This window comes from Hypomesus transpacificus, chromosome 24 (assembly GCF_021917145.1).
Source record: "Hypomesus transpacificus isolate Combined female chromosome 24, fHypTra1, whole genome shotgun sequence".
In the NCBI taxonomy this organism is placed as follows: domain Eukaryota; kingdom Metazoa; phylum Chordata; class Actinopteri; order Osmeriformes; family Osmeridae; genus Hypomesus; species Hypomesus transpacificus.
The window spans coordinates 3870594-3897780 of NC_061083.1; the positions used below are offsets into that span (position 1 = coordinate 3870594).

A 27187-nucleotide genomic window follows, 5' to 3' on the forward strand; every position below is an offset into this window, starting at 1 on the left:
TAGTACTAAGCTTTTAGCAATGAAAATACGGCCGTGAAAACAATATGTAACCTAAGCTGAATTAATGCTCAGGACATTTTTGTAATCACACACTGACCTAAGGCAAAGAAAGGCAAGCCTAGACATTGGTAGTCCACCTGCAATTACCTTGCAGTGCTGGTTTATTGGGGGCACGAACATAGCAATTTGGGCTGAACTGGTCTTTACCTGAGGGTGTTAAAGGTATTTACTTCAATTATTTCCCACCTCAAGGTGGGAAAGGGGATGTTTGACGGTTAAAAATAATCGAAACACTAAATAAAGAAATCAAAACAACCTGTAATTAACCACGGTGATGTCCGTACCACAAATGACCTCAAACTTACTGATCCCAAGAAGTGAGAGGATAGGGGGAGAGGTCAAACACTGTTAGAATTTCTTGAAAACAGTGTTATACCTTTGGAAGACAGACAAGTCTGGAAATGGCTGCATCTTCTTGACTCAGGTGCTCCCTCTATCGTAAAGAAATAGCAACTACCTTGGACCCTACATGGTACATAAATCACACACAACTCTAGCCTACTGATATAAAAAACACAATCGGATCAGTTGAGTTTGATCAAAGTGGATTTATTGGTATAAACATAATATACAACATGACCTCATTTCTGCAAGTTTTGTTGTATGTTTTATCATGATTAACATTATTATAACAGAAGAAAATCCAAAATAATGAAATTAAAATGAGCCAGTATTTTGCTAAGCAATTGGGGTTAGCAATTAGTTATCCCCTAGTATGTTGTGCTTAGTAAACTAGTGTCAGGATCGATGAGAGAAAATGTTTTCCGTGATCCCAGGTCATACAAAACAAAAACAATATTTCATTAAAAAAGGAGCGTATAACATTATTTTACAAATCAGTTATATCTACATTTAGCGTAGTAGCATTAAATTAAAGAATATCTGCAAAGTGGGAAGTATGTGAAACTGCCCATACATAAACAGCCAGGTTTCTTTGTAACTTGTTATCCATTCAAAATGTATTGCTTTTGCAATCAAGCTATACATGCAATCTGTAGCATAGACATTCTGTGGAATGATAAACATACAGCATATACATAGCTGCATATATATTTGTCGAGCATATATTTATTTTAAAATCCTGTCATTTCCCAAAGTGACATTATCAAGCGTAACAAGTTCAATTTTCCATGCAATGTTTGCAAACCTTCATCTCAGTAAAACTCATTCACTAAAAAGCACAGAAGAATGTGGTCAAGAAAGAAAAGATTGTACATGATTTTCACAAAGCACAAGCCTCATGTTCCTAATGGGTCCGGCTAATTCCCAAACCAACAAAACGTGTCTTTTAAAAAGAGGAAGACTCCAAATATCCCAGACACATAAGGCCTCCCACAAACTCCCTTTCTTTGTAACAGCTGACAGCAAAGTAAGCATCCAGAGTAACAGGTTGTGTTTGTGTGGCTTTGGGTTGCCTAGCAAACAGAGAACACTGAGGACTTTGACTAGTGTGGCGATAAGAACAGTGAAGCGGGCACCTGCAGCCAACCAGATATCGACTAGCAGGGCTGACTATAAGATCATGCACATGTTCCATATGACAGATTAGCTTGTTCGCAACCACACTTACTGTACCCCCATTCGCCTACACTTCAGCTGCCCACCTGATGTGAATAATGACTTCTTTGAAGGGACTTGGCTGGCAGCATAGCACAGTGTGTCACATCTCCCAAGACATTTGCTGAAGTTGCATCAGTTACGCATGCTGTTGGGGTCATGAGGGTTTAAGCACTTGACATATGAGGCACAGGTTATAAAAGGTCAGTCACGGTCTGACTTGCTTTTCAGTTAAAATGTTTGCATAAAAATAAGGAATAAGACATACATGTGCTTTCGGACACAACACAGAGCTACAATTTCATTTTGTGGAATTTACTGTGTATTGGCAGTAATGACAAGTTTTGAAGTGAGGGGAAAATATGCCAAGGTTGCCCTCTAGTGGTAAAAGATCGAAAGCTCTTACGTAGGATAAATGACGCAATGGCTACCTTTTTTAGGCATAGGTAGGAGCAAGAGTTCACCCCTATACTGAAGCAATGCAGTGAACTGAAGTTGGAATGACGTGAGCTACACTTGAGCTGTAGAGGGTTAGGGTTAGTATCAAAGCTTTAGAGTAAGCCGCAAAGGAACATGTCACTCCTCAATAGCCATGATTACCTTTCCAATTCCTGTTTCAAAATGAATCTCCACCTGCACAGAAGGTGAGCTGACACCTACGGGTCAGAATACACAACTAAGAAAAAGAAACATTTGGCAAGAGGCAATACAGTGTCTTCAAAGCTTGTTGAGAAGAATATGATTGGTTAATGGCAAGAGTCATGGCAAACCTGGACGTGATTGGCTGGTGTGTGGCTGGTATTTGTGCTAGTGTTTTGCTTATTGGGAGGGCATTCACATATTCAGTGTCGAGGCGGAAGTGGCGTGCAGTTTGCTGGCTAGTTACGTTCAGTTCACTGAGTTACAACCAACTGGCATCTACAGTTTGTATGTGTCTCCACCCCTCCTTTAGGTTGCCAAACGTGTCTGTCTAACAAAGCTACATAGCTACCTATAGATACCATATCACATTCCTGGTTCCAATTACACAATGATTACCGCACACAGCATGAGTTTGTCACTTGTTTACTAGGGCATTAGTGGATGAGCGACATCAGTAGGGGCTAGTCAAAGTAAACCGACAGCTAGCGTGACCAAGACAACCATGAGTTTCATAAGGCTAAACCCACAACCCCTCTAACCACCAAGCTGCCAGGGAGGATCCAACCAAGAGAACGGGAGTAAAACAAATAACGTAACAATGGATCACCGCCTCTAAAACCTCCTACAACTTTAGAAACACGCTCCTACCCCAACCCCCAAATTTCATTGACGACGTTAGACGGTTCCGGAACTCTCCGCCCACGCCGCTGCATATGTGAATGCCCGATGAGAAAGAGAGAGGCTTAATTGGCATGCAGTGGGATCCAGAGTGTATCTGCAGGGGGACATTCACCAGCTCCTGCCCCCCCTCCCTCCCCTCCTCCCCGTCCTGCTGAGTGTTGGACATGGCTCCCCGGGCTCCGGTCACGGGGACACCGTCACAGGTAGGTGTCCTCAGCGCTGTTGAGACTCTGCGTGGACTGCTGGAGGAGAGACTCTCTGGCTGGAGCCGTGTCTTTAGGAGACGGAGGCTCAGGGTCTGTCAGGGCCTGTGGGGGCGGGGTGTGCTCCGCGCTGGCGGGCTGGGCTGGTGGGGCTGGTGGCGGGGGCTGGGGGTCGCCCAGTAGAGGGTAGGGGTTGGGGACCTGCACGACGGGGGCGGAAGCCTTCCTCAACAGGCTCCCTCTCTTCTTGCTCTTCCTCTCCTCCTTGTTCTTCTTCTCCTCCTTGTTCTTCCTCTCCGCCTTCTGGGCGGCGGCTGCGGCGGGCTGGGCGGCGGTCACCGGGGACTCCACCACGATGGTGGGCAGCTGCCGCAGGTCCTGGCGGCTGTGCGGCTCGGCCGACATGATGGCCCGGGCGCCGTGCATCCTGGGGGGGCACTTGCAGTGCAGCTCGCCGCGGGTCTTCCTCCAGCGCTTCAGCTGAGAGTGGTGCTCGCGCTCCACGTCGCGCTCCGACACGGGGACCTCCAGGACCTGGCGTGGGAGGAGGGGGGGGAGGGGGCGTTACCGATGGCAACTGTAGGCAAAACACCAAGCGGACACAGACATGGCTCACAAACGATGTGGAGGAAAGTGAGGCTCAGTGTGCGGGGCAAACAGCCAGAACAAGTGAAAAGACCTTTCAGTCCCTGCCCATTCCGTTCATAATCCAAACCTAGTTAGCAAATGTCAGTGAGCCCCGGGCGAGGGGCAAGGGGCCGCCCTCACAGCTAGCACACAGCTAGCACACAGCTAGCATGGCCGGCTCAATCAGAGAGCCTATTGTCAGTGTGACCAGACAGTCACACTGGAGCCGACACTGACTGAACAGTCCTAACTATAGACCATGCGTCTCTCTGTCACTTCAGTTTCCCCTCCAAGACTCTTCTGCCCACAGTTCTTTAGAGAACAATTGTTCTTCACAGACACACAGTCGGCCATTCTCACAGTGAGAGACAGCCTGGGAGTGTGTAGAAAGGGGTTCGAGACACTCTCGGCGTTCCTTACCCAAAACAGCTGGAGGTCCATCTTGTGGATGTGTTGCTCGACACCAGGTTGGTGTCTGCCGTGTACCTGCCTGCCCGGCCTGCAGTACTCACCTCTCGTACGAGGAAGCCCTCCTGCATGTAGCGGGCCTCTATGGCCCGGAGCAGCTCCATGGTCTCATACTGGCCCTGACACGCCTTGAGCTTCTCACGGGTTCCCAGCATGCTCTTCAGCAGCACCAGGCCCACCCTGAAGATGATCTTCACACCTGGGGGGGGGGGGGAGGAGGAGGAGAGAGAGGACCGTGAGAGAGAGGTCACTCAACACGACATGAGAAGCCCTGATAGTCTGTGGTGTTCCGACAAAGCTAACTTGTACCGCCCTTCATCAGATTCACTCTGTGTCCTTTATGGGGTTCAAATGCACGCGGCGGTGAAGAAGGACGTGGCTCACCATCGCAGAGAAACATGTCCCACACGCGCAGCACGGAGGCCCAGGGCAGGGTCCGGGAGAAGGCGCACATGAACCACTCGGTCATGTAGATGATGGGGTCAATCTTGTGCTTCTCTAGGTGACGGTAGGCTAGCGGGCAGACGCGGCGCAGCAAGGCAAACAGAATCTCCCCGTCTAACTGGATAGCCTCCTAGGAGAGACGCAGGTAGGAGACGACCGTCGTTAAACACAGGTGGGAGAAGTCAGGTAGGAAGCACGTTACACAGGGCGGAGTAGATGGGAGTTTTACCAGGCCAGCACTGTAATATCCAGGAAGGTACTTCTCACAGATTTGGACCAGCCCCCAGAAGGCATCCTGTGGAAAAACACACATGATGATGTGAGAAAGGAAACCGGGAATGGAATCGTTTCGAGTGGGGAAACAAAAATAAAACCACAGTCACAAGGCAAAGATTCTGCTGAGGTGCAAGGCCCGGTAACCCGTAGGACCGACAGACACACGAGGAAGGAAGCTGTCTGAAAGAACTAATCACTAAAGTAAACCTCCAGGGGGTGCGGGGGGCGGCGGTGGGGGGGTGGGGTCACACTGAGATAGCTGCGGTGGAAGAGGACATGGTGATGGCACGAGGCTCACCTCGGCGGGCATGTGCATGAGGAGAACGGCGGCGATGGGCGCCTGAGCCTGGCAGTAGCCCTCGTCTGGCCTGTGCAGCGTGTAGGCCTTCAGGACACGGAACAGGTCCTGCTGCCTGGGAGGGGGGAGGACACACAGAGAAAAGCATGAGCACACACACACACACAGGCCGGTCAAACCAGATGAGAAGTCAAAGAGAGCTAAGTCCTTCCATTGTGCGCCACTCAGCCCAGAGACAAAGCGGAGACTCACCCATGTCCTCCTCGCGACACAAACATCTCGTGGAAGGGGAACTGTCGATGCAGATCCTTCTCGATCACGTCCATCCACTTAGGGTCTCCTGCCTGGCTGTCGAGCTCCTGGGGAAATACACGAGGGGAAGAATGAATGAATGTGACATTCATGTCATGGGACATGTAGGTCCCCGATACGGTACTTCACTTTTTATCAACAGATTACAGGAACACACAAAGGAGGGAGTGTGAAGGAGACTGACCTGGAACTTTCCGTGGTTCTGCTCTCTCTTCACCTTTCCCCCGGACAGGTAGAGCCAAGCACGACCTCGCAGGGACGGGGGGATCCCCTTCTGGCATCGCAGTCTCACCTGAGGCACGAGAAGAGAGACACAGGATGAAGATACACACAAATAAAGAAATGCCCTTTTAAGGCTTTTTTCAACCACAGTACAGAATATACCCCCACCAGACAATAGGAATCATTTCACACCAACTGTTGATGAGTCTGTGATACTGTTACTCTAAGCTTAAAGCTCTGTATGAGTATGAAAAGATAGCTTGAAAGAGTAGCAGTGGCAAACTAACCTTCGAAGCCAACTAGCCTAGCAGTCCGAGACTAAACACACGCTGTTTGAATTGGCTGTTTATTCTTGTGAACGGTTTTATGTGGCTTAGGCATTTCATGTGGCTTTTCAATCGAATAAGCAGTTCCACACGCAGTCACGACAAGCCACACGCTGTCAAAACACACAAGCCTGCCCTTGTCTTCCAGTAACACCATGAAAGGGACACGAGGGCTGTTATGCCAGTGTGGACCCACCCAGTTTCTCTCACTAGTCACTCGAGTAACACAGGGTGACAAGAGCAGACGAGTTGTATCAAGCGTGCTGACTCATGCAAATGCGGTCGACTTGTTAATGAATGTTTAGCATTTCACACGGGCATAACCGGCTGGGTGACTGGAGGTGCAAACTGGTCTGGGGACAGCCCTGGCCTGCAGAGTCTGTTAGCGGGAGTCTATTTTCAGACTGTTACGCGTCTTCTTTCCCCTTGTAATTCACAAGGACCTACCAAGACAGTCTCCCCACCGGGCCCTCCCACCGTCAAGATCCGAATACATATTGGTATCTCAACTATAGGGCCTGCTTATGTCGTAAACCGTCTGCAAGACTCATTAAAACTTCGAAACACTGGCATGCCTGGGCAAAAGCAGAAACGGCACGTCTCATATTTACAACACCTGTCAAGGAGCAAGTTTCAACTAGACCTTTTTAAAGCTCAAGTCACCGTCTTTTGTTGAATAAGGTTACGCATGCAAGGAGTCAGAAGAACACACGACCAGACGGCCAGTCCAAAACAACTCCAACTTTATTAGCCAACGTGAGCGAGCGACGACGTTACCTTGTTGTGTCTCTTGGCCATCCACTTGTCCCAGTGACTGAGCATATCCAGCCACTTGACCTCCCTCTGTCTCAACACCTCTGGGGGGACATCCTGGGCCCTGGGGAGGTGAGGGACCACACAGGGGGACAGTGTGAGGTACAGTGTACCCAGCACAGCACACACGGAACATCACGTCACCTGCGGGAGTCTTGTGTGCGAAGCAAAACGTTCCGTATTCGAGTGACATCCCCTCCTGTCTGGTTCTAAACTGGGCCCGAATGTTCTAGATAACAGCAGAGGCCTACTGATTGTTCCATTTAAAACAAACCACATCTCTGAAATTGAAGACAAATGAGAAGGAGCTATAGTTTATGAATTGACAAGCTTTATTAAGGGAAAGAGAAAAAAAGTGAGCGAGTGATCTAGAAAAGACAGGCATCTGCTGAAGGCAGGCAGGGCGGGCCTAGCGTAGAAGCAGACATGACATGATGTCATTCTTACATGGAACTCCTGGCTTCGACCATAAGAGGGAACTGGGAATGGAACATTACAGCAACAGAACACATATGGCAGCTTGGGTTCATCGCCGTGGTCGTGCTGATGGTGTATTTAAGTCCCTTAGTAGACCCTCAGCTAGGCTATGTCATTATCTGATCGGCATAGCCTTGTAATCATGGGGCAGGAGGAGTCTTCAAAGAACATATAGATGTGTGTGTGTGTGTATATATATGCACTTTCCTCTTTGAGAAAAGAAGCTGTAATTATGCTGCGTTAAAATCTCTCGTCTCCCTGTGCTACATCCTCTAAACACTGCAGTGTATAACGGGTGTGAGTTCCGTTAGCCTTCTTGAAATGCAAATCAGACTTTCTCTTCTCCATTTCCTCTGAAAGCCCTGTGCCAGAAGAGGCACTCCGACCACAGGGGCGGCAGATCGGTGGCGCTAGGCCAGCCAGCCCTACAGAAAACAGGATGCTTCCAGACAGCTTGTGCTTGGCACAGCTTTCCCTCATTCCATCCACTCTGTGTGTGTTTTAATGCCACAACACTGACGTGCACGAGCACAGGACACCAGGGGGGCGGAGCCATCGGAGGTTGATCACAACTACATGTTCCAATGCAAAACTCCTGCCAGCCTGGAGCCATGTGTCTATTTACATACAGTTCTGAAAGACAAAGGCGTCTCTATATCTATGTACCTTGTAGGGTGTTTTATGCAGCGTGCGTGCGTACCTAGGATACAACACGAGTCACAAGGCCCACTAACAGCACTGTACTGAGTAGGACAAACAAACACGTAGTCCTGTGACTATCAGAGATCTTCTCTTAGAGTTAACCAATTCTCAGTATCAATGAGGCATGGATTCTGGGACTAAACAACTGGTGGGATGGGCAGGAAGCAGATGAAGTTTTGTCAACAATGCCCTTCACACCTAATCTACTATTCTAAGTGAGCCTCAAGAGTATTCTACGCTTATCATTTTATGCTTGACCAATACTGCAAATAAACAGACCATGCCCATTGGGCATGCCCTGAAATGTAGAGCTGATAAGACTGGAGAGGAGGGCTCCCTATCTAGAGAGGAGACCACACAGGCAAGTCACAAGGATATATTGATCACAGACACCAAATACTATTGATATAGCTAGCAAGTAAGGAACTGCAAGGCCTTTAGTTAGATGACTGTACTGAAACTTGCATAGTAGGCAGATTCTTTGACAGGGACATTTGACATTTCAGCCCATTCATTCATATCCAGAGTGTTGTGTGGTTAATATGTCAAGTAGTTTAGCTCCAACTTAAACTACAGAACTTACGAGTCTTCAGAATACTGTTGTGCTCCCCCGATAAATCCATATTTATCGGTATGTCTGCTGCTGGTGAAGCCGTTGATCTCTGAGTCGGATCCAAGGGAGCTCTCGTCGTCAACATGACTGCCAATACTAGTCCTGATGCTGGTTGTGTCGACTGACTGACGACCATTCTCTATTTTTGCCATAATTACAAGCTAGCTAGATTGCCAGTTATAATTCTGGCACTGTTAAAAGTAACGGCGTACAACGCAAATGTTTCCAAGTCAACAAAACAAATGCCATGTCATATTTAGGGCATCTGGATAACATTCACTAGCTAGCTTACAAAATAGCTAGAATCATCTATGATAACTAGTAGTAGTAGCCATCAACTAAGTTTCAAGCAAGATGCTAAGCTAGGATAAATAGGTAGCATATGGTTCTAACTAGTACTTTTAGCTATCTGGAAAATTTATGGTGGGGGTACATTTTAACCATCTCCACAGAAAAATATTACTGTATAGCTACCTAGCACTAACTTGCTAGCTTTTAGCAAGCAATGCTAGCTAATCACAACAGTGGCGAACGAAAGCTGGCTGCAGTAACTAGACAACGTTAGCACTAGCTAATTAGTACTAGCTAACAACTAAAAACTAACGTAATCAAAACAAGCTAAATAATTGTATTGAGTAGAACAATAAGAAAAACACAAGTTACATCAATAAGGTAACTTGCATACAAACATCTCACAAATGTTAAGATGTCTTTAGCGAAGTTTTCGTTGTCATTTCTTTTTCCACCCTTCCTCAACTGTCATCCAGGTTCCGACTCTTCGCCATGGAAGGACACACTTCACCATACTAGGGCGGTCGGCCAAATAAATAAAGCAAACGTCTCCCTCTAGTGGCGTATTGCCAAAAACACATTCGAAATCATAATCATCGATATACACTACCACAATCCCATGACATTGAAAAAATAAGACAAGGTTAATCAAGTTAAGACATGAAACAACTGTGACTTAAACGCCTTTATTGGATGAATAAACATGGTCTTGCAAATGTTCCAGTATAAATCAATTTTGTGTTCGTGTTGTTAAACCACAACAGAAAGGCTTATTAACCCTATGAGACATACTAACATGACTCCAAAGATACACATTTACATAGGCTAGGCTGGGGGGGGGGGGGGGAGATTTCCTTTAAAATGAATCAGTGGCAAGCTAATTTATTAACACAGAAAGCATTCTTGCACAATTGTTTGGTTGCCAAAAGACAGTCGTGTCGACAGTTTTCAAACATCTTATCTGAAAAAGATACTCTACAAATAATTAGCTACTGCGTAAAATGACTCGGGACAACAACAAAAGAGGCAGAGTAGGACGATGGGAAGGCCTCTTTGGGCACGCTGCCAGCACCCCTTACTTCTTCCTTCCACCTCTCTCCTTCAGAGCCAGGTGAATGACTGAGCCATTGTTCATATTGTAGTAAGCCAAAGAGTTGGAATCTTTGATGAATATTCCCTATGATGGAATAAAAATGAATTAATGTTTTCACACACAGCTGATCATGATTTTATATATATATATATATATATATATATATATATATATATATATATATATAAAAAAAATCACAAGAACCACCCCCCCCCACAACAAGAATGCTTTTGTTTTACCTCATACTGCAACTTCTGTTTCCCTGCTGCCATGCCTGTGGCTTCATGGATCTTGACTTTAATGACAGACACCTGAAAAAAGAACAGTTGCTTCTGATGAGGAAAGACATGATCACGCTTGTAAAGGAGAAGGACATGGGATGGCGTGAGAGAAACATGTACCTGGTCTGTGAGTGGGACGGTGAAATTGAGCACTTGTCCACTAAGTTTCCATTCAGTTTTATCCTGCATGTTGGGAACTTGTACTTTGACCGCCACTGGACCCTATTGAAAAGACACAAGGGAAACCTATGTAAACACACAACCACCCTACAGGAACAACAATCGACAGAATCAATCTGGAACCCATGCCACAATGACTGGAACTACAACATTCCTAAACGTCTTCCAGGAAAACCATACCTTGTTTCTGCGTAGGAACTCGTCCTCTGGAATGAGGTTGTCCTCGCTTTTCATTTTCTTGTTGACAGGCTCGTCGTCATGTGGGGGTGGGGGGTGGGCCGGGGGAGCCGGAGCAGAGGGGGGCTGTGGCACAGGAGGAGCAGGGACAAACGCTGGCAGGAAGAGAGAGAGGGCAGTTTACTCAAACGGGACAATGCGATGCCATTAGCAATCAAGTGGTTAATATCACATCATATTGCTATGTCTATGGGTATTTCAAATGGTATGGCCTCTCACCAGTTGGGACCACCATGGGGGGTGGCCTGGGGGCCATGAGATGAGGCCCAGATGGGGGCATGGGCACCACGTTGATGCGGGGGGCATGGAGCATTTGGGGCATGGGTGTAAGAACCTGCCCAGGGGCCAGGCGGACCATGGGAGGCCTAGGAAGCACCGGCACAGCCGACAGGAGCGTGGTGCGAACCGGGGGTGGCATCTACAACACCAGAGACAAGGACATGGAAAAGAACAGTTAGTCCAGTACGACATGTCGTGATGTGTCCTCCCAAACGATGTGGATGCTTCCTCCAAACTTACGGAGGGAGTAGGCCGGGGCAACAGTGTCATGGGTTGGTTGGGTTTGGGCATGAGAGGAGAAGAGGCTTGCATAGGAAGATGGGAGATCTCGTGAGGCTTGCTCGGGCCAATCTTCTCTTTGGAGTCGTCCTCCTGCACCAGTCCCTTAGCTTTGTGAATGGCCTCGATCTGCTCCTGCAGGGTGATGTTGGCCTGCGCTGCCTGCTGGGTGCGAGCCATGCTACCAGAGTGTCCGTCCCAGGTCACCTGGGGACAGAGGAGGTCAGGTGAGACGCCATTTCAAAAGCAGCATTAAGTTTCCGGCAACAACAGGCATTTCCTGTATCTAAATCAGTCCCCCCCCCCCTCTCTCGTCTCCTCCTACCTTCTCTTCTGGCTTTTGGATCTCCTCTTCTCCGATCTTTTTACCAATGGCCGTCTCCTCCACACCGAAGATATCGGTACGCCTCTCGGCCAGCTGTTTCAGGCTGCTCTCGATGTCCAGGCCGGGGGCGTAGACCTCGTCCTCGATCTGCCTCTCTCGGATGCTGCGATCCCTCTGCTCCAGCCAGCGCGGGTCCAGCAGACCGATGCGCATGTGCTCCTGCATCTTGCTGGCCTGGATCCTCTCCCCAGTGATGGGGGAGATGAGGTACTCGTCTGGAGCGGCGGTTGAAGGCTGTGGTCTGGATGCTACGGGGGGGGAGGGGGTTGTTAAGATTTGCTATGGAAATTGAAATGATTGATTATTGCCGGGTATGTGGGGTCTGGGATGACGGTGGCGTTTCTCTCACCTTTGGGGTCGTAATCCTTGCGGATAATGACCTGGTCTGGGGTAGGGGGCAGAGGGGGTGGCATGGGGTTGTCTGGAGGCAAGGGTGCCTTCATGTCATCATCATCATCAGAACCCTGGCAAAGCCATCACAAATATAGCTGTTGTGAACTACATATTTTTTTTCTTCTTAGAATGATCCATTCCTCTCATTCGCAAACCAACGTAGTAGTAGTAGTAGTGACGGATGATGTCTTTTTGTTGACATACCTCATCCATATCCTGCAGCTGCGTGTCCTGATCAGGCTGGGAGGGATGATGACCATTACCCCGTTCATCTCGTTCATCGTCGTCATCCTCGCTCTCCACCTCCATCTCCACCTCCTCGCTCTCGCCAAACTTGTCATAGCGCTCCTGGATGAGGATGCGCGCCCCCAGCTCCTCAGGGGTGGTGGGCGGAGGGAAGTGTCCTGGAGGAAGTCAGACTCATCACGTACAGGCCAATGAGGTCCATCAGAACACACCGGCCTAGACCTATGGCACGAGTTGACACGCACCAGACTGCTGGGTTCAGATGTTGGGTTTTCCTACCTTGCTCATTGGGCTGGAAGTCGACCGTCTCCACCACCACGAAATCGTGCCAGTCGATTTGGGCGTAGGCCACGCGCTCCTTCTCTCGCTCCTCCTCTTCCTTCTTCCGCTCACGCTCCTGGAACTTGGCCCATTCCACGCGGTACCTCACCTGGCGATGGGGAAAGACAATCGGTGGTTATGACTGTCGTCCGCTTAAAATATAATAACCTACTACAGCCACAAGCTTCACTGATCCAAAGCCACCAAGCGGTCTGGAGGACGGAGCTCACCTGATCCATGACCTCTCTGGGGTTCTCAGCCTCTCTCTTCAGCTTCACCAGCAGTCCTTTAGGAGGGATCAGAATCTGCAACACAGCAACCAACACGGGTCAGAAACGCCCCACACAGAGAATCACAGAGGTCCCACGCATCACCACATGAGCGTCACGCCGTACCTTGGTGTACTGCTCCACCAGCTTGGTGAAGTAGTTGAAGAGGCTGTGTTGCGGGCGGAGGAAGTCAAACTGGTAGTTCCTCTGCTCCTTCTGCATGAGCTGAGTGAGGAACTGACGTCCGTTGCGAGCGACAAACTGGGCAGTCAGTTTGACGACGTCCAGGTCAAAGGCGGAGATGGAGGGAGGGTCTGCAATGAACTCAAACTCTGGTGGTGGTTCCTTGGGCACCACAGCCTCGTGAATCACCTGGGACTGCACCTATTGAAATACGATACGTTATATATGCTATGCTGTTAATGATACATTAACAGTCCTTGAATATCAACGTTAAGGAAAATTGTGGTCCCAAACCTTTTGATTAAGCTGCTGAGACTGCTGCAAGGCTTGCTGCTGCATAACCTTGGGCACAGCGGCAGACGGCTCCTGGCCCTTGCCCTCCTTGAATTCATTGACTTTGTGGCGGTAGTAGGCATGGTATGGGTCATTAGGGTTGAGGAAATTGAACTTTGGGTTGTTAATCTCGTTCTGACGAATCCTTGCCTCAAACTCCGGCCCATTCCTGTGAATTGGTGAAAGGGTTTTAATTATTATCCTATTGAAACCATATCTGCATTAATGGGATCTTGTAACGACAATGAAAAACCAACCTGGCTACGAAGCTGGCGGTCTTGTCAACAATGTTTCGGACCTCAGGAGGCGGATAGATAATCCCTACTATTGGTTTAGTAGCCGGTGTTTCCTCTGCCGGCTCATCTACCTGTGGACACCAATCACATTAGATTTGCCGTCTTTTTAATTGTTCAAAAGTAGATAATTGATTACAGTATTATGAAAAAATAGCTAATGTGTGGTGTATAAGTATTGCGTTAAGGGGAGGATAACGTAAAAATGTCAAGTCTAGATCTGTTTAACTAAGAACTCTAGCGTTATATCTCGATATAACAGAGTGGTTTTTCACATTCACAAAGCGGCGGGTGTGCTAACCCGTCTTTACAAGCATTGGACTGGGAAAAATGGCTACAATCAAGTTAAACTACCTTAACCTGAAACCAAATGTACCATAGTTTTCGGAAAGACAATCCCTGCAGACAATATATCAAATGCATACACATTATTACATATTTTTGTATTTACATAGAGACTTAAAGTTTACCTTGTTAGGCTCCGGCAGGACTATTTGAACAGGCCCTGGCGGCATGGCTGCGTTACTTACTTGCTAGGTTAACAAGTCGAAACCAAACCAAAGACCACAAAACGGGTCGTATATTTTACCCTAACGACGTCAAGTTTTCCTTTTTGGGTAAAAATTCTATGATTATCACAATACAGATTAGAATTTTGTAATTTGCGACTGAGCTACGTTTTCAACATTGACCCGGCCGACAGTCAATGGAGGACTTCTACTTCCGGTACCAGATTTTGCACAAAGTATTATGGGTCTTGAAGTTTTAACAGTGAGTACTGAGTAGCTATGGTGATGTAGTGTCAACAATGACTTATTCAGGCAGTAATTAACTAGCCATTTACCCTTTCTCTAGCTATGAACAAATACCGAGACATAATAGGCTAGTTACTTCAAAACTTCTCAAAATGGCTCACCTGTTAGGGCGTCAAGATTGTGTGGAAAGTCTACGGAAAGATCTAATAGACCTTCAAGGCACTGTTCTCGATGTCTTTTCCCGAACAGGACCTGTCCGCTTTGCTTCATGGAAGTTCCCTGACAAACTGTCATGTAATCTGGACCTGGTGTCACTTCTTGATCAATATGACTTTGTTGATGGCGAGGACGAATTTAATCAGCACGCCCACATTGTTTTGCTGGAGCTGGTGATTGATAGGTAATACAGTACTTACCAATAATTATATGAGCTGACTCATTATGCTAACGTTCAGCCTAACATTTTTTTTAATTAGCTGACATCCACTTGGCCTAAAGTTACAGTACAGTTCAATAAATCTGTTGACTATAAATCATCATCTTCCCTATAGACTGTTGCTCCTTCTGCAGAGTTTTAATGCTCATGCTGAACAGATGAGGATTGGACAGAGGATAGAACACCTTCAGCAAACAAGCCCATGTGTGTCAATTGGTCTTGTTGTCAGATATTACTGGAATAACTTGATACAGCTTGTCAATCAACAGGTACTTTGTTTTACAGTTGAACCTGACACTAAACTATATGCTTGCTGTCTTAACCAGTTAAGTAACATTAACAGGATCTTTATCCATCTCTTAGGGCATGACCAAAGACAGTCAAAAAGTGCCTAAACCTACAAAACATGAAGAAATAAATCTCTCTCCAGCACCCTCTGTTACGAGCTGTGGGGACCTCAGAGTAGGACCTCCATCTTCTGGTAAAACCAACAGCGTGCACTGCGTTGGCATGCCGACGAATCAAGTCAGTGGTCAGTCCTCCAGTGCTGCTAGCAGAGCTGCCCTCCCTCACAACACAACTCCAGTATCCTCAGACACTCACAGTGTGAGCTGCCAGACAGTCGAGTCCTGTCTAGTTCCCTGTGATGCCTGTGCCCATGTCCAGTCCAGCCTGAGGGAGACCGCTGATGCTCTTGTGGAGCTGTGTAGGACCGAGGGTCTGCCCTCCTCCCTGCAGCGCCTCCTGGTGGCTGTGGACGACACCTCTGCCCAGGGCCGTCTGACTGCAGGCGACCTCGCTCAGTGGTCCACAGAGCAGCGTAGAGACATGGGCCGGCTGGGGAAACACCTACAGGAGGTCCGGGCCACGGTGCAGCCGCTAAGGGATGGGCTTCAGGCAGCGGAAGGGGAACTGGACAGGTTCAAGTCTCAGCTGCAAAGAGCACAGGAGGAACTGCAACGGGAAAGGGAGAACTATCAAGCCAGCACACAACAGCAGCAGCAAAAACTACTGGAGGCTCAGACTTCCTGGGTGGAGACTGAGAGAAGACTACAGGAAGAACAGGAACAGCTGAGGAGAGGTTCAGTGGCCAGTTCCTTCTGTCTATACTGTTACGTAGATTCATTTGTGATACCCAACACTGCTATAGTCCCATGAGAATATATTCACAATATATTCTTCCTTCACAGGCACAGTCTCCTTGGAGGACAGCAACTCCAAATTAAAAGAAGATATCAGTTTACTACAGGAAAGATTACGTATACTTGGTAGGCATGACTCAGGAGCAGAGAAAACTCCTACTTCCATGTGCGGAGAAACGTACTCAAAACAATTCACATTCGTGGTGAATAATGATCACTTGTATCCGTCTTTGGTAGAGTCAGAGAGAAATAAGCTGCACGAAGAGGTGAAGTCCTTGCGGAAAGAGGAGGACACGAGGCATGAACTGGAGGAGAAGACGCACACGTTAGAGTCTCAACTGTCCAGTACTCAGCTGTTACTTGACAAAGAGAGTGCCAAGTACCAAAGCGCCTGTCGACAACAGGAGGTCTGTAGAACCTGTAGGATTATTAGTGTAACTCTGCAATTGAAGGTCACTGAGGTCATTTAAGAACTTCAGGTTTTAAAACACACACGGTTTGAATCACAAAAGTTTAATGTGAGCATCTAAAATAGTAGAACCTCAGGGGTTTTGTCTGTGGTGTTTTGTGTCCAGTCAATGCAGGCCAAGCAGGGTTCTCTGTTGGAGCGTGTGGATGCTCTTGACCAGGAATGTGAGGAACTGCAGAACCAGCTGGGCGAGGGAGAAGACAGACAGACTGACCTTCAGGAGAAACTACAACACATTTCAGAAGAGAGGACAGAAGTGCAGGCCCAGCTCATCCAACAACAGGCAATACTGAATGATACTACGCCCAAGGAGTTTAACCGTTCAATGAACCTATGGTGAAACAATTCCCAGCTGACTTCCCTGGCCTCTCTCCCCCAGGCCTTGTGTTCTGAACTGCAGGAACAGAAGCAAAAACTGGAGGCTTATGTAGGCGATCTGACAGACAGCGTGACTAAGCTCAGGCTGGAGGTGAAGGAGTTGGCCCAGAGGGAAAGGCTGCTGGTGGCTTTCCCCGAGCTCAGCTCCGCTCCTCAGGGACCACCACAGAGTACGTCCTTCTAGCTTTTACCAGTTCACCCAGTATGACATTCACATTGGTCAACTGCCATTAATGCATCCACGTTATTCACCACAGTTCAAAAGCCTTCTTCATTACAATACTGTTTGTCTAGCCGACAGGTATGACTCTGTGTTTACACTGTAAACAGTGCCATCATTTATTTGTTTGTCTGTTCCGCAGGCACAGGTGACGTGCTGAGGGACATGGAACAGCAGCTGCATGCTAACAGTGTCCGGATCAGGGTTCTGGAGAGGGAGAACACCACTCTACACAGCACCCTGACCAAGCTGCGGCCAAGACCCCAACACGGAGCCCCGGAGGTGTGTGAACATGTACTGTGAAGCTCAAGTCATGAAACGACAATACTCTTACACTCCATACTATGGAAACATATCGAGAGAACCTTGATGATCATACTAGAAATGACTACGGACAATACGAAGGACAGTATAAAATAGCATAAGTATAATTATAGTATGAATGACGATCACTTCCTCTCCTACCTACAGGCAGCCTCTCCTCAGCAGGCAGAGAGCTCAGCTCTGTCTCACACGCCTGTGGTGAGCCAGCAGGTTCCCACGCCACATGGACAGCCCAGTCCGTTGTAAGTCTGTAGCACAAGAGAAGCATATGTTGTTAACAGTAAAATGTAATCAACTCTCCTGTGTGTGCATCTAGTATGATAAGATAACCCTTTATTAATCCCCAAGCGAGTACATTTACATTACATTTAGTCATTTAGCAGACGCTCTTATCCAGAGCGACTTACAGTAAGTACAGGGACATTCCCCCGAGGCAAGTAGGGTGAAGTGCCTTGCCCAAGGACACAACGTAATTTAGCACGGCCGGGAATCGATCCGGCAACCGTCTGATTACCAGCCCGATTCCCTAACCACTCAGCCACCTGACTCCCCCCGATAAGTACAAGATGTAAACACATACTTCCTGTGTTTCCATTCTCTCCACCCCAGGCAGACCACTAGTACCGGGCAGTGGAGGCGTGGCCTATCTGGAAACGGGGCCAGTGAGCCCCCAGTAGTGGTGGGGCCTTGGGACCACGCATCCACGGCTGCCTCCTCTGCCTCGCCCTCCGCCTCGCCCTCCGCCTCACCCTCTGCCTCGCCCTCCTCCACCGCTCAGCTACGCCACCAGACGCTCATACTCTCTCCAGACACCAGTGCTGCCAAGACGTACTCCAAAATACGACAGGCCTCCCAAGCTCGTGCCAACGCCATGCACACAAAGAGGAAGTGAATCAAGATTTGGACGGTCAAATAATAAATCGACGAAGGGCTGGATTTACAGGCCTACGCTTGGGGTGTGTATTACAGTATGCTGAAACCACATGAGGTGCAATTTCAATCTTGTCCACAGGGGGGTGCTAAAGGAGAGAATCTCTATCCCAGAGAACAGGCCCAACACACTGGGCTGACCATGAGAGGTTATTCAAATACATTTTCCTGTGTGGATAAGCAAGCTTTATCTGTAATATATGTTGTATTGTAATATAATGTTCTATACCTAGTGTGGAAGACAGAGGATCTTGAAAAATTAAGTGAGTACTTAGTCCTTACCATGAGCCATGGCAAACAAAATCATTAAAACACATCAATAATTAAAACTCATGAATAACACATTGGGCACAGCATATGTTCATCCATGATGGTGATTACTAAGGGGGTTTGTTTATTTTAAAAGGTCAATATATGTACCGTGCAAAGCATAAAACTGGTAAGGCTGAACCATTCTCTACAATATGGAAATCATAGGGGCAGCTCTGCATGTTTATCTTATTCCTAACTGAGCCAGTTTGGCCTTTTACCGGCTTGAACGCTGCACACAGACAATGCCACGACCGCGAACGTCCAACACTTTACAGAGCACTCTGAAGAGGGAGGGGGGGGGTTCCCATGGCAACGTACAAGTGCGGTTGTTGCGTGGACTGCCTCCAATGCTAACAAACAGGATTCACTCTGCTCAATGAAATTATTCACTTTGTTGTTTTTATGTACTTTAAAATGTACTATTAGTGTGCCAGTGGAACTTATTCGGGCGGAATGTAAAATATATCATATACAGTCATGAAGGGTATCATACTTGATGAATCTTCATCAAATAAGTCCCACTCATAGGATTTCAGGGAGGCAAAACTGATACACACACTAATTAACTTTTAAATGTCATATTCACTAAAGCTAACATCCAAATCCCTCCATTAGGGGCCAAAGGAGTAATAAGATAAGTGAACGTATCGTCTCTGTAGACCTGGGTGTTAATCTCTCATTTGAGCTCATTATATCCCAGCTGTGTCACTGGTCAAGCATGTCATTTTCCCAGTCAAATTCCTCAGTAATGCTTTGTGAATTGCATGCTTGATTTAGGCTTGACAAAATGATTCAGTGTTGAGGTGGTGTGGAAGTGGATAACATGAAGTGGATAACATGAAGTGGATAACATGAAGTGGATAACATGAAGTGGATAACATGAAGCACTGCAGATATCAAATGCAGTATAAGCTTGTTCAAAACGTTCCATCATTAAATAGTCAGATAACTGCTTCAAAACATTTATTTTTCACTAAATAACACAAGTGCCCCTTGAACCTTTTACAATGAAAAGACATGTGCTTTAATGATACACGACTCAAAGGTAAGAAAATCTAGCTCACTGTGCTTACAGGCACACATTACAGATACAGTAATTCAGACTGAAATGAGGTGAAAATATGTATAGCTTGCTTCAAGCACCAGTGTCAACAACACTTGACCCCGCTGAAAAAAAGACAAACGATGAACACCCAACAACAAGAGCATGTAGTAAACAGCTTTTAAACAGAGTGCAAAGTTGTAAAAAAAAATCCACAATCTTTTTTGGTGCTAATAACGTCAAAGAACCCACCTACATTCCGTTATTTAAAAGATTTTGTATCTGAATGTTTCACTGTTTACTGTGATATCTTGCAAAAGAATATGACAATTATTTTTATTTTTATACAATAAAAGTAAAATCATTTAGATTAAGCTTTGGGAATCATTCATTATTGATTAAAACATCTTTAAGGCCATTGGTTACTGTTATATATAGACACAGTGCCAACACAAATGAACACATAATGACAAATAAATATAATCTAAGATTAAATAATTAGGCTTTTGGAGGTACAACACTAAAGTGAGCTACTGAGAGTTGGTGTTAACGTTGGCAGGTAAAGGCTCATGCTTATTCTTCACGGTTATGTACGGTTCCCAAACTCAGATCCCGAGATTGATAAATTCTCTGATTTCTGATATACATATATATAGGCAGATAACATCAAGGCAGTGTTGTAAAAGCACTGTCATAACTATACTGTACTGCAATCCCCTACAGTGACCAAACAGGCAAAGTACAGCAAATTGAGTAAAACAACGCTCTTGGGAATGTAATGACATCATACAGGGATTATTTAGGATGCCTTCTGATGTGTCAGCGCCAAGAGAGGCGAGGAATAGAGGTTGATAGTGCTCTCTGGAACAGTAAAGTCCAACACTGTGAGTGAGAGTGGTGTTCTTCAATGTGCCTGTGTGTAATCTAGGTCAAACTGTGAGGCAGCTGCAGGGACTGCAGCAAATCTGGGATTACTGCACATCCCATTGCGAGCATAGTCTGACAAAACAACTAATCCCTGTTTGTCTATACCATATGTAACCACGGCTACCAACAACACCCTGTTAAAATATGTGCAGTATATTTGTGCTGGCTTTAAAAAAAATGCAGCAACTATTCCTAGACGTTCTGCCAAATATCTATAGAAACGGAGAATACAATAATCTCAAACAATCCATGTGCTTTTTACTCAAGAAAGGTTATATAATCCATCTAATCCCATACTAGCAGAGCGGCAGGGAAGGGGGTTCTGTCTTTCTTTGTTCACACAATCACAAAATTCCAAAGAGAACAGGGTCATAAGAGAAGTCAGGTGGGATTGGGGTCAACCAGTTAGGTCAAAACTTAAAGATGCGTTCACCCCTTTTTCTAATAAACACTGCAGTTTGTTTATCCAAGGCAAACCTCTGTGAACAGCATTGACATTTATAGGGCGAAAAAAAGTTACATAAGTATTTCAATTAATCAAATAAATAATAAGAATCAAACATAGCACAACCAAATTTGGATATGTGTGTTTTTCAGGTGAGCAGCCATCAGAGACTTTGGGAACTAAGTACAGAGGTTCCATGGTGGGAACAAGCTGGAGACAGAAGGGGTCTGAGGGGTTGTAAGAGGATCCACATGACCCTCCGGTTGAGCCTCGTCTCTCCCCGGGCATGAAAAATGCTTTAGGAGGGAGGGTAAGGGTGAGTGTGTGAGAATACAGGAAGAAACAGAGATAGAGGGTTCTGCTAACATGTCTGTGCATGGATAAATGATGTATCAGAATCAGATGTACCAGAGCTTAGAATTAGACAGAAACATGCGTCAGAAAAAGAAAAAAACACGTTATGTACATGACCAACTCTATGGACTTTGTGCCACAATAAGAAACAAAGATGTGAGGTAAGTTGCAAACAAGGACCTACTGTATGTAGGATGAGTAAAGGTTGATTTTGTAGGACTGGGCAACGTAACTTTGGTTCCCACCTTCACTGTGCTATGTAGTGTTGGACAGCAATAAAGCTCACTAAGTTCCCATATTCAAAAGATTTTAATATATGAGCGAGGGAGAATGAGCTAAAGAGAGAGATCCATCCTGTGATATGCCTAACGACAGAAACACAAAGAGCCTTGGGGCGTAGTACGAATGAAATCAGGCCAGTCACATGATTGGAGCAGGAAGGGAGCTGTGAAAACAGTAACAGACTGTATACACGTTTATGTGCCAGGAGTGGGATTCCCGGAGCGGACCACCAGCTCCCAGAATGTCCTTTCCCACATCATCTCTTCGAGTGCTCGTCGGCGGAGGAGGAGGAGCCTGGAGACGGGGCGGGGCGCGGGGGGTCTGCTTGTCCCTCTGGCTGGACAGACTGCACTGTCTCCACCAGGCTGCCGCTGGGCAGGACCACGTACCGGGCCGCCATGTCTTTGGGCTGCAGTTCCCTCAAGCCCTCCTTGCTGTGCCAGATCCCATAGCCAAAGTACACCAACAGACCTGGGGTGGGGCAATGGATCAAGGATGCATGGATGTATGGTGAGTATGTTGGTAAACGGATGGCTTATGCCTTCAAGCAATACTCAGAAATAGAAAAACCTCTTATGTATAGGGGTGTATATTAGGGGTTGGTATAGATCAGTGGTAGAGAACGTGACTGCAGAAGAAGAGGTAACCCCCCCCCCCCCCCCTCTCGTGTGTCATTTAGGATTAAAGCTTGAATGGCTTATTATATTATACTGCATGCTTTGTTTCAGAATCCAAATTAATTAGCCATTGATGAATTTAACATCTTGGACGAGTCTTTTGTTACTCTCTTAAACTGATGTGTTGAGTCCAGCCCCTGTCGTGTCATTATTCCAGTTAACTCTGCAGCAAGACAGGTGTGTTTAAAGAGTTTACTGGTCCATGCGTGAGCTGAGTTCACAGAGCTTATCATGTTTCCAAGCTGATCCTCTTTGCTGACAGAGAACTCTTCAGTCAATTAACCGCACTGTCATCGTGGCTGCAAGGTCTGTTAAATAAGGTGTCGGCTAACAATTTCCTTTCAGCTTTAGATTCCTATCATCTTTTTTTCAGCCATGATGCCATATCAAGACAGACTGCAAATGTCAGACAACGATTCACTCTACTCTACTCTGCTCTACTCAACCATTCAATCACTCTATTCACAAATATCAGACAACCTTTCATACGAGATCTCTGTTTGCGGTACTCTGTCATTTATGGTTGGTTGTTTAACAACATGAAAACCACTGCCTATCACTGCTGTTTGTTTAACCGGTAAGGCCATGAGGTACAAAAACCACATGGCTAACGTCCTTTTTGAATGACTGCATAATGTGGTTTGCAAGTCATGTGTTGAGTGACGCTGTACAAATGGATCTGAGAAGGTGGCTCTTGGCAGCCGTCTCTCACCTGCAGCTAGCCAAACGACGAAGCGAATCCAGGTGTGCGGGCTGAGCTTCAACATCAGGAAAATATTCACAAGGATGCTGGCGCCAGGGACGAACGGGACCAGGGGAACCTAGAAAGAGGACAGCAATGACTAATCCTAAACTGAAACAAGTACTCAATTACAACCCTCCACCATTTAACATTTACTATCTGTCACAGTTAAACGTATTGGCTGTATGACAAGATGTAATACTACTCTAAGCTGTTGCCAGGGGGGAAACAGGTCCTGCTTGAGCAAACAGTAACTTCTGCCTTCCTGATGTGAGTCACCGCAACAGCTTTCATTTAGTGTTTGGGGATGACCAAGCGCTAGAGTGAGTGTGTGCTGTGACTCAGAGCAGGTTGTTAACGTGGCCGTCTGCCTACTGGGTGTTCAGGCAGACAACTGTGTCCGAGGGAAGACTCTCGGGCTGTGAAGGACACTGATAAAGAGATTGGGATGATCAGGGCTGCCTGGGAAATCCACTTGCAATAGGAAGAACACATTGTGGATGTTTTGCTCTTCTTCAGGGCTGCATCATGTACCTTATAACCCAGTTTGACTTTTACGATACTTGCTTCCACTCTGTGAATAGTTGTTGTTATCTTATGCACATGACAAACTCAAACAAGGGTTATTGAGGGTAGATGATAGGTACTCAAGCTTGAATACTGATTTTTATCATTGTGGACTGACTGGTTTTTCAGACATCTGGGTTTCCCGCAGCACTTTTCAGTTTTTAATAGCGATATCCACTGTGTTACTCTGTGCTGTTTTCTCCCTTCCATTCCAAGACGTCAGCCTCCCTTCCCTGCAGAATGCATTAGTCTATCGCACAAACTACCCCCCGACCCCCGACATGCCTTCAATAGTAAATGAAGAGCTCACCTGGAAGGTTTTGGTGTTCGATTGAGGTTCGTGGGCCCAAATGAGGGCAAGGCTGAGAAGGTACGCAGAGGAGAACACGACCAGTAGCAGGACAAAGACCCAGACTGGCAGGTTCAGCTGGTTGTTCCCAAATACGACCACAGAGGATAGGCACAATGAGCTCACCATCAGCCCCAGCACTGAATAGGCCACCACCTCCCCTGGCTCATAGTCCCCCAGCACCCTGCCCAGGTAGGGCTCCCATCGGCCCTTCAGCTGGCCTGGCCCACGCCGCTCGTGGGTCTTCTGCATCTCCACCAGCTGGAGCTTGTCGGAGAAGGACTCGTACTCCTTCAGTTCCCCGCTGTCCGGTGCGATGTTTTGGCACTCCGAGGCAGCGGGAGAGGGCTCTGAGTTGGGGTTGGGGGAGGTGGAGGAGTTGGACTTGGAGCTTGTTTTCTCCGGCTGGAAGCGCAGCACAATAATACTGGCTGCGACAAATGTGTAAGCCAACAGAGTCCCGATGGACAGGAACTGAACCAGGGCTTCCAGGTCAAAGATCAGTGCCATAGTGGCCATGAGGATACCAGACACTAGGATTGCGTTGACAGGGACTTTGGTTAGAGGGTTGACCCTGGAGAAGAAGGAGAAAAAGAGGCCATCTTCTGCCATGGCATACACGATCCTGGGGAGGGAGAAGAGGTTGCTGAGGAGAACTGTGTTCATGGCTGAGGAGGGAAACAGAGGGTTTTGTGGTTATCACAGGAAAGTTTGATCCTATTGACATAATAACTCACATAAAATTGATATGCATGCTTAAATAAGGAAAAGGCTTGACTTTAACAAACTTCTACGTTTTGAGTTTTGAAATTCTGTTGTAATTCTCCTGCAAAAAAAAGGATGCCTGACACTCACCACATATTGAACCAATTGCCACAATGTAACCGGCCCAGGCGTACCCACGGCGGAAAAAGGCGTCGGAGAGGGCAGAGTTGGGGTCGAGGGTGTGCCAGGGCACCATAAGCGTGAGCACGGTGGAAACCAGGATGTAGGCAGTGGCTGCCATGCCTAAGGAGATGGCCGTTGCTATGGGAATGGCCTTCTGGGGATTCCTAGCTTCCTCACTGGAGGCCGCGATCACGTCGAAGCCCACAAACGCATAGAAACAAGTGGCGGTGCCCGCCATCACCCCAGACACGCCAAACGGGGCGAAGCCTCCCTCCTTCTGGCTCCAGTTGGCCGGTTCAGCCAGCATAAAGCCAAACACGAGGATGAACACTATCACCACCATACTGACAGTGGAGAAGATGTGGTTGAGCCATGAGGAAACTTGGACTCCGAAGGATATGAAGAAGGTGGCTAGCACCAGGATCCCTGCGGCCAGCAGGTCAGGGTAGTGTGCGAGGAAGGACACTTCCCATCTCAAGATGTGCGTTTCTGTGAAGTTCTGGATGGTGTGATTGAACATCGAGTCCAGGTATCCGCTCCACGCCCGGGCTACTGCGGCGCCACCAATCATATACTCCAGGATCACGTTCCAGCCAATAAGAAAGGCCCAGATCTCTCCCACAGAGACGTAGGTGAACATGTAGGCCGAGCCCGTTTTGGGGACGCGAGCTCCGAACTCCGCGTAGCAGAAGGCAGCCAATAGGGAGGCGAACCCCGCGATGAGGAAGGAGAGGACCACGGCAGGGCCGGCCGTATCCTTGGCCACTGTGCCCGTCAGGACGTAGAGCCCAGAGCCCACCATCCCTCCGACCCCCAGCATGGCCAGGTCCACAGTGGAGAGGCAGCGCTTCAAGGAGGTCGACATCATGTCATCGTCAAGCGTCTTGAGTCGGTTAAGCTTCTGGCAGAGACGCACCGCAGGAGCACAGCCACGTGTACAGGCTGCCATGGCTACGGAGTTACACTCTCACACACAGCCACTGGACAGAGAGGGTTTGAGACTCTCAAACGGGATCCATACTCCCTCTGTTGAATGGACCTGGGACAGGAATAGAAAATATATATGATGCTTTCAAAACTGCTTGAAGGATGTTGACAGCTTGAAGTAGTAAGAGGTACACCATAAGCTACACTACACATGGAAAAGTCTGTAGACACTTTGAGAAATCTTGTTTGAATGTTGGCAAATGAACTGTGTTTGTTTACGTCTATTTATTTTTAATTCCTGCAATTATAATCAATATATTAACAAGGTATTTTGTTACTATGGTATCATTTAAAACACTGATAATGAAACTACGTTATGATCATGCGTTGAGCACAATCAGATCAGCCTGTCGTGTTATCAAGTTTATGCAAAAAAAGCCTAGAAAAATGCGCAACAAACATGTAAACTCCAGGCTGAACGCCTCTCGCTGCGGTGCCTCTTGCTTCCTACACGCCCATCCTCAGCAGGACAAGCCGAATCCGTCTCCTGGATGCAGGATCGAGATGACTGCGCACGGTGGCCATATGGCGACTTTATGATGCCTCAGTGATTCGAATGAAAATTACGTAATGCTAGAATTTTCTATCACAAATTGATACCTTAACAAAGTGACCTGACCCATTTATCCAAACACCTTCGTGTCTGTTTCGCTGTCTGCAGTCAAATGATGAAGCTTTTGCACAAAAACTGAATGCGTCGGTTTCCTAAATTGTTACATTAATTATTTAAAACAAAATGGAAAATGATACATTTATATTGTTGACCAATGCAGTTAATGACTATGTATTCATTTATGTATTTCAGTTTTCCGCATATAATTCTACCATGGAAAGCAAGGTGTTTAATTTTACATTCAGACTATAATGGAAAAAAAACTAAACTCTATCAGACTATAAGAGCCCGAGTAATTAAAACAAAAAACTGAAATATTATCATATGACAACGCAACTGCATTCACTATTTTACCTTTATTCTTTGATAGCGCCGATAAGTATTTCAGGGCCTCTTGGTATCGCTTCTATCGCATCGACTAACAGGGAAGGTAAGGTTTGGATAGTGAGCTGGGCTCGTAGAGATCTCTCTTCTTAAAGCGACAGTAACATTTAATCCGCTACCTTATTACCATGAGATCAAAGCAAGATTGGACACATCTCATATTTGAACGTTTTAGAATGG

The 27187-nt window shown here is 46.9% G+C and overlaps 4 protein-coding genes across 4 annotated transcripts; 1 reads left to right on the forward strand and 3 right to left on the reverse strand.

Annotated features, from left to right (window-relative positions):
- Window positions 1–588: 588 nt before the first annotated feature.
- On the reverse strand, window positions 589–9511 carry LOC124486856 (TBC1 domain family member 10A-like). Its single transcript, XM_047048723.1, has 9 exons — window positions 8692–9511; window positions 6894–6993; window positions 5753–5860; window positions 5509–5615; window positions 5257–5371; window positions 4912–4977; window positions 4623–4812; window positions 4283–4437; window positions 589–3677 (listed from the first exon to the last, which is right to left on the reverse strand). The coding sequence occupies exons 1-9, from the start codon at window positions 8871–8873 to the stop codon at window positions 3138–3140; spliced, it is 1563 nt and encodes a 520-aa protein (XP_046904679.1). The 5' UTR covers window positions 8874–9511; the 3' UTR covers window positions 589–3137.
- Window positions 9512–9682: 171 nt separating this feature from the next.
- Window positions 9683–14495, reverse strand: sf3a1 (splicing factor 3a, subunit 1). Its single transcript, XM_047048719.1, has 15 exons — window positions 14255–14495; window positions 13749–13858; window positions 13453–13660; window positions 13102–13359; window positions 12937–13011; window positions 12665–12815; window positions 12344–12543; window positions 12096–12210; window positions 11687–11994; window positions 11323–11568; window positions 11023–11221; window positions 10747–10898; window positions 10507–10608; window positions 10345–10416; window positions 9683–10189 (listed from the first exon to the last, which is right to left on the reverse strand). Exons 1-15 carry the CDS (start codon window positions 14297–14299, stop codon window positions 10088–10090), a joined length of 2343 nt encoding a protein of 780 aa, XP_046904675.1. The 5' UTR covers window positions 14300–14495; the 3' UTR covers window positions 9683–10087.
- Window positions 14496–14608: 113 nt separating this feature from the next.
- On the forward strand, window positions 14609–18888 carry ccdc157 (coiled-coil domain containing 157). The gene is made up of 10 exons (XM_047048720.1): window positions 14609–14939; window positions 15091–15244; window positions 15339–16056; window positions 16166–16243; window positions 16355–16524; window positions 16693–16869; window positions 16966–17134; window positions 17327–17466; window positions 17656–17750; window positions 18118–18888. Exons 1-10 carry the CDS (start codon window positions 14692–14694, stop codon window positions 18398–18400), a joined length of 2232 nt encoding a protein of 743 aa, XP_046904676.1. The 5' UTR covers window positions 14609–14691; the 3' UTR covers window positions 18401–18888.
- An 810-nt stretch (window positions 18889–19698) lies between these two features.
- On the reverse strand, window positions 19699–27064 carry slc7a4 (solute carrier family 7 member 4). The gene is made up of 5 exons (XM_047048722.1): window positions 26978–27064; window positions 24991–26062; window positions 24097–24803; window positions 23190–23298; window positions 19699–22271 (listed from the first exon to the last, which is right to left on the reverse strand). The coding sequence occupies exons 2-5, from the start codon at window positions 25970–25972 to the stop codon at window positions 22057–22059; spliced, it is 2013 nt and encodes a 670-aa protein (XP_046904678.1). The 5' UTR covers window positions 25973–26062; window positions 26978–27064; the 3' UTR covers window positions 19699–22056.
- Window positions 27065–27187: the final 123 nt, after the last annotated feature.